The following is a 7475-nucleotide window of genomic DNA, read 5'->3' as shown; positions in this document are numbered from 1 at the left end:
TCTGTTTAAACAGTTAAAAATTTTAAGAAATGTATTCTACAAATAAAAATTTAAAAACAATCATTAAGTCTCTTTAGTTAAAACATGAATATAATGTATCAAGAATATGGAAAAATCTTACCAGTTTATGAAATTTGTTGCCCTAGAAGTACACACATTTATTATGCAAGTTTCATTTTATGTAGGAATACCTTTAACAGTAAAAGGAAATGAGTATAATGAAATGATTCTAATAACAATACCAAAAAGTTTTAAAGGAGCAAGATAATGAAATGATGTAGAAAATTCAAGTCTTTAAATTAGAAATATAGATCTTTATTGAGCTCATTAAAAAGGACATTTAAAACATGAATAGAAAAAGAAATGCTCATATTTGTTCAACATTGAATACACATTTAAAAAACACTATATCAGACAAATGAGTTTATTACAGTAAATATAAAATATCAATACTTAACAGAATTTACATGAATACTTTTTAGATTCGGTCATTTTCACATACAGTAACAGAAAATACAGTTCTTTAATACTGTTTGGTGATAAAGTTCCTAAACTGTGGAATTTAATATAATCTCACACTTGCTGCAAGCATAAATTTCACAAAATAATGAGTCAACGGAATTTAAAAACTTATTAAGAATACATTTTTACTCAGCTCATCTCGCACTACATTGCTAGCAGTTGAACAGGTTGATTGTCTGAAGTTTTCTGCAAGTCTCGGGATGTTCTATTTCAAAAGCCTTCACAGAGTGCATCACTTCCTAAGTTGATAACATAATTAATTTGGTCAGCCATAATTACTTGGTCACCTAACCCATAACACAGTGCATTAGTAATATGTGAAATAATTTTGCTGAAACCAGAAACAACCAACTTCATGTATGTTTTGTATATGAATAAATTTAGAAGTAACATTTTCATTATGAGAGGAAGGTAATTAAGACAAATTTTACTGTTACAAATTAGACTCATGGTCACAAATCTATTATTTTCAGATACTTAAAAGACTATATTTACTGTAAGCAATTTTAAGTTCTTGAAAACACATCATTCTCTACTACAAAAGAAAATTAAGGCATCTACATTGAGAACCCCATGCTTCTTTGGATGGATATTTTTAGTTGTCTATAACAATGAGGTCATTTTAAGTTCCGAGATTAAAATTATTTGCTCAAAATTTCTACTTCTGAAATCAGGAAATTTAGGATCAACCCTGTGAAAATCCCATTTAAAATCTCAAATAATTTATATTATTAAATATCACTTACAATTTTTTAACCTGTTTTCTCTCAAAGTAGTCCATAAAAAATTATTAAATTTTGTTACACAATATACACAGAAGAAATATTAATTTTACAGAGTACTTAATAGAATATAGCTTACAGACAGCCTAAAGAGTTATACATTACAAAATATTAAATTAATCTGCAAATAATTAATTTTTCGAATTTTCAGTATTACATTATAATACAAATATGCAGTGAAATACATTAAATCAACATTGTAAAATAAATTTTATTCTGCAATTTCACAAACTCATTCCTACAATTCTATTTTAGACGTGCATAATTAATGCTGCATAGTTGTTCTCAAACTAAATATAATGCGACAGCAAAAATGAAAATATTTAAAACAAGAAATAAGCATTAATTAGTATTGTAAAAGAGGGCGAAAATTTCATTCATAGTTTAGAGGCATTTCACTAATGAGGCAAAAGTATATTTTAAGTAAAATAGACAACCTAATGTTGTGTTTAGGAGATTAAAGTAAAAGCAGATCTAAATCAGGTATTAGCTGAGAGATTTCAATTTATCAAATTAAAATATAAATGCTATTAAAGATCTTCAGAAGAAAATAATTCTCTTTAAATCACTTCTAATATTAACACAGGTTGAATAGGAATGATATTACATATTATCAAAAGAAACTATTTTCAGACAAAAACCTGTTTGTATTAAATGATTTAAATCTTATTCATTTCAAAATATGATCCACAATAACAATTTAAAATAGCTTTCTAAATATCATTACAAAGTACTTGCACATTAATGATAAGAAAAATACAGAAATTTCAATTTAAGAAAGTTAAATAACCTTTCAGAAGCTTGAGTGATAACACATTTCTTTTAAACAGCTGAGTTTCTAATTAAATTACACATATTTAACATTTTTGGAAGAAACCCTAGAAACAGTCAACTCATCTTGCTTTCAAACAATGAGAAATTATCACATATTAATTCCATCTACATAGGAAATTACTGATCTAAAAAGAACCTTAGCTCAATTCACTCAAAATGTTCATAATTTTTTTTTTTTTTAAATATGTTTTATTTAACTTTCGTCTAGTATGAAGTGGCTGTGCATTTTACTTACCAACTCTTCATTTACTCTGGTGAGTTTACACATGTGTTTCTCAGTACCTTCATGATCATTTTCAATAAAAGTACTAAATAAATTTCATATAATAATGAAAATATCAATCATTTCTTGAGTACCTGATTATGTATTGGAAATGAGTTTGCATAATATACTTTTATTTATATGTCTGTGTGACACAAACATACCAGTCGCACAAAAAATTTTTACCATACCAGCTGAAGTTTAAATTTTTTCATTAATGAAATTCTTTTAGAACATTATATATACATGATTTCAATACTTCAGAACAACAGGATTTCATTGGTATTTCGATCAAAAACTTGCATGTAATACTTTAAAGGTTATTGTAGTAAAAGTTTGCTATTTTGAAAAAATAATATGCATTTTAAGAATGCTTACTAGTACAGAAATAATATATACATTTACACTTTTGGTGCCTACACTATAATCAGTTAACATTTAATGAAAAATTTCATATTCATTTAACATTAAAATCAAGTTAATTCTATTTAGCATTTCATCTACTAATTTTTTATATGTTTTCAGATCATTATTCATTATTACTGTAAATGACGTTTCCAAATACTTTTATGGGATACTTTGACACGCATAAAGTAATTCTCAATGTTTGATGGAACATATACTGCTACTTCTTTCACTTAAAGCTGATTAATTACATTCCAGTCTTTTTATCTTCATGATACTCATACGTAGTTCTTTGCTGCATTTGGAACTGATCTATTAATTTAAAAATTAACATTACTAATTTTACCAAAATACTATTCTTTCATCTTTTTTGCCGAATTCTCTACTTCTCATAATTTTAATGTAAAACACTACTCAAAGACCACAAAAATTCCCTATTTGTCTGCATCAAGCTAAAACCAAAATTAGCATGCAGCAATTATTTGTGTGCTTTTTGCAGTGTATAATCGTTTTGTGGTGACAATAAACTGCAGTTTTTATGAATCAAATTAATTAAATGCAATTTATTCATCATTAATTATCGAATACCTTTATTAGGAATTAAATAAATACTATGAACATCAAATATAGATATTGAAAAATAAGGGTCTTATTTTCCCTCTTCCTGCTTCCATACCAATTTAGACTTCAACAGTGATCAAGTTGTAACTGGTAGTTCAAACCAAAGTGAATGTACTGGCTGCATAGTTAGCTTTCATGATTTTCCCCATGTGTAACATGAATATGAGGCCACTAAGGTCCACTAAGGTATCTGTTCCCTAAGTGCTTCTCACATATTTTTTTTTTTTTACCAACTAAAATCACTAACATAAAAAAAACTATTCGCAATTCCTCATTCTATGCCATACAACAGTATAACTCTAATTCTGCTGAAAGAACTATTTTGAACTTTTTTGATTGGATAACTCCTGAGGATGCAGCTTTTATTCATAACAAGATAAATTGTTCCTTTGATGTTCATAAGTCTGTCATAAAAATGTAACTTAATATTATGTACACAAAGAATAATTTCATATGGAATTTCAAAAAATACAGAATACATAGTTAGGGCAAACTGCAAAAATTACATTTTGCATAATGCATTTTTCACCGTAAAATTTCTCACCATAGTTGAAATAATAGTGGTATATTTATAATTTCTTCACACATTGAATTACATGCAGTTAGAAACAGTGATTACAGAAAACCATTAATTTCAAGAGCAAAAATAAATTCAGATACATTAAATAACATTATATTATCAAGATGGAATAATGTTATATTGAAGTATTCAAAATATAAATAAAGAAAGCCATAAAATTATGTTTGAGGTTAATAAAATATGAGAAAATGTAAATGAGTATGAACACACTAATGATTTAATCTAAAATCAGAAATATATGTGATACTATATATATCAGTCATATATACATACACAGGGTGTTTCATGCAGCAACGTGTGGCTGAAAATGATTTCTTGAGTGGTAGTAATAACACAAAAAAGGACTAACACAAACGGTGCGACAAAAGATGTTTTATTCTGCTTAGTACAACAAATAACAGGAAAAACAGACAAGGATCATCGTTAAAGAAAGTGTCCGAAATTACGACCCCAAATCATTATGCAGCCCTCACAGCGCTGGTACGTGGAAGATCTGCAATTGATGCATGGTTCCTGCATCATGCCCTGTGGTCAAAATTTCAAACACCTTCTATGATGAGGACTATTGTCTGATTTTGTTCTTATTTCTTGGTTTCTTCTGTACTAAGTATAATAAGCATTTCTCACCCTGTTTGTGTCGTTCCTTTCTTGTTTTGCGTTATTACTACCATGCCAGGAAAACGCTTCTGACCATGCATTGCTATGCGATTTTCTATTGTATAGATGTACTCTATCTCTCCTAAAAGTTTGTAACCGATTTGCTGAAGCACCCATTTTGCATAATGCATTTTTCACCGTAAAATTTCTCACCATAGTTGAAATAATACTGGTATATTTATAATTTCATATATATAAGGGACATAGAAAAAGACTTAAGGCTTAATTTTATTTTTGTGTAATTTCATAAATACATACACATACATAAATATATAATATAATAATGTTTTTATCGCATTAGAATGCAAAAGCACTTTTTATTATAAAAAAATCACAATCATATAAAAATTAAAATCATTTTTAAAGAAGTCATTCAGCCATTTTATTATATTTGGCAATAAACTAACACTTTTGAGCTATTCATGCTTTACTTTTAACTGTCATAAAGAGTATACTTTGGAAACAAGTAATTTATCTTCCAGTAGGCATACAATATATAAATACTTGCAGCAATGGTATAAAATTATACGTTTAAAATATTACATGTCAAGAAAATGATATGCACAAAACAGCGAGCAAAATTATTATAAAATTACAATAAAAATAAAATCATGCAAAGTAACAACTTCAATTTGCATGTGGTAATTTCTTGCTTGTGTACTTTTCAGCGATGCATACTAATACACCAGCATTTTATTTTAAACAATAAACTCTGTACAAAGCAAATCAGTTAAGTGCTACCCTTGCATCCAAAGCAATTACATGACTAGTCAAAGGTTTCACATGTGAACACACATATATTTCCATATGGGCATTTTTCATAAAGAAAGGGTGAGTCTTAAAATAAATAATGCAGCAAGTTCTGAACTGAAGAAAGCATATTAAAACTTGTAAAATTTCTGAATAACTTTACATACTCACTATAACAACAAAACAATCATTTCATGGCAACATATTATTAAGACAAACTGCATAACAATGTAAAGCATCACATCAAGTATCGATACCTAAAAATAAAGACTTTAGGATTAACTAAAATACTTTAAGAACTAAAACAGCAAGGAAAAGTAAAAACCATTAGCAGTTTTATTTTCTTAACATGAATTATGACTTTCTGAATTAACATTTTTATAAAAAAATGGGTTTAACACACCTATTAGTCAAAAATAAATAATGCATTAAAATTTATGCACTGGGATCATTGTGCACGAATATTAAATGCCCCAATAAATAAATAGATATTTCACTTCCAGAAATATTTATTTACATTTGCCTCCTAAATATACCTCGCTAATGCTGTAACTTGGTATACCCCAAGTATTTATTATTAACATAACACAGTAATTAAAACTACACAGCATACAACACTATTACGTTGTTGGCTCAGGAATCATACACTTTGCAGGTCCATTCATTTTAAAACATCGACCACAACGAAAACCTGGAAACAGGAACACATCTTTGACATATATAGTTCTTAACATTATATAAGATATACATTTAATTTCAAAATAATATTTAATATACATCAAGCGAACTATAATCTATATATACATGTGCAAATTAAATTTCACAATTATATATTCAAAACATAAATTCACATTTCATCATACAATTAATTCAAAATTTAAATGAGCTATTCAGTTTTAACAGATAGGTTTAATACTTATAAAAGAATTAGTTCACTTAACAATATTAAAAATTCTGAGCATGTGCATTTAGGACATTTTCCCAATCCAGACAAAAGTGTTATGTTTTGTTTCATAATCATACATTCATTAACACTTATTTTTACAGTACATATAATAATCTTCAATCACACTTTTTCACACAGCAAGTTAAAGCATATACAGTCAAAAGTCGTTAATCCGGACTCGTCGGGACTTCGGCGATTCCGGATTATCGATTTTTCCGGATTATAGATCATCAGTTTAAATCTCGTAAGATGGCATGCAGAAATTCTAAAATTAAAAATATGAAAATGTAATTTATGAAATAAAGAACAATTATGATCTAAAGGGTATCAAAATTTACAAAAAAAAAAAAAAAAGCTTAATATTTATTTGTTTACTTTATTAAACATTTCTTTCAATGTAAGTTGTTTAAGTTTCTTCATTTTATGTGATAATACTTTCTCTTTAATTCTACAAACAGACATAATTTCTTGTTCAGTTACAAAGTTCTGCTGTTCAAGTCCCGTTAATTGCTGTGCCGAGAATACCGACTAACTTGTCAATCGAAATTTTTTCGCTTTCACTAACCTCTCTGTCACATTCTTCATGTCTTTATCCATTTTTTGCAGCAATTCAACTTTTTGTTTGTTGGACATCGAAACATACTTTCGTTTTGTAGATCCTTTGGAAGTTCCAGCATCGGAAATTCTATTTGACATAATCGAAAGTTCAAGTTTACTTTTATAAAATTGCTCTTACAGTCTGCAAAAAATAATAAGCGGGATCCAATTCGAAGATTAAGGAACAACACAATCATTAACATTAACTGAAATAGATAATTAGATAATTTTAGCTTACACCGTCTGTTATACATTAATCGCGCAGGCGAAAACGTATTCTGCACTTGTGCACACGCATATGCACAGTAGTCAAGGTCTTACGCACACGCGTAAAACGCCTGTGCGCATGTTCCAACGTGGCGCATGCGCAGAAAGTTTTTAGCTTTGAGGTCCGGATTATGGGTGTCCGAATTAACAACTTTTGACTGTAATAAAAATTACTTACCAAGTACTTTATATCGGATTTTCGCTATAATAATTACCAACTACTTTATGTCAGATTTTTGCTAAATTTGGCAG

At 28.1% G+C, this 7475-nt stretch overlaps 1 protein-coding gene across 4 annotated transcripts in view; it reads right to left on the bottom strand.

Annotated features, from left to right (window-relative positions):
• Positions 1–293: 293 nt before the first annotated feature.
• Positions 294–7475, bottom strand: part of LOC118185632 (endoplasmic reticulum junction formation protein lunapark-like) — a 68460-nt gene continuing 61278 nt past the window's right edge. For all 4 annotated transcript variants that reach the window (XM_085808123.1, XM_085808125.1, XM_085808122.1 and 1 more), the window contains one exon: positions 294–6104. In XM_085808123.1, the coding sequence (XP_085664249.1) occupies positions 6034–6104 (71 nt within the window). In that variant the 3' untranslated portion in view covers positions 294–6033. The remainder of the gene's footprint in view (positions 6105–7475) is intronic.

The sequence above is a fragment of the Stegodyphus dumicola genome, chromosome X1 (genome assembly GCF_044657685.1).
Source record: "Stegodyphus dumicola isolate Sdum_Otavi_A_Nest chromosome X1, ASM4465768v1".
Classification (NCBI taxonomy): Eukaryota; Metazoa; Arthropoda; class Arachnida; order Araneae; family Eresidae; genus Stegodyphus; species Stegodyphus dumicola.
This window is presented reverse-complemented; position numbering and strand designations above follow the sequence as displayed.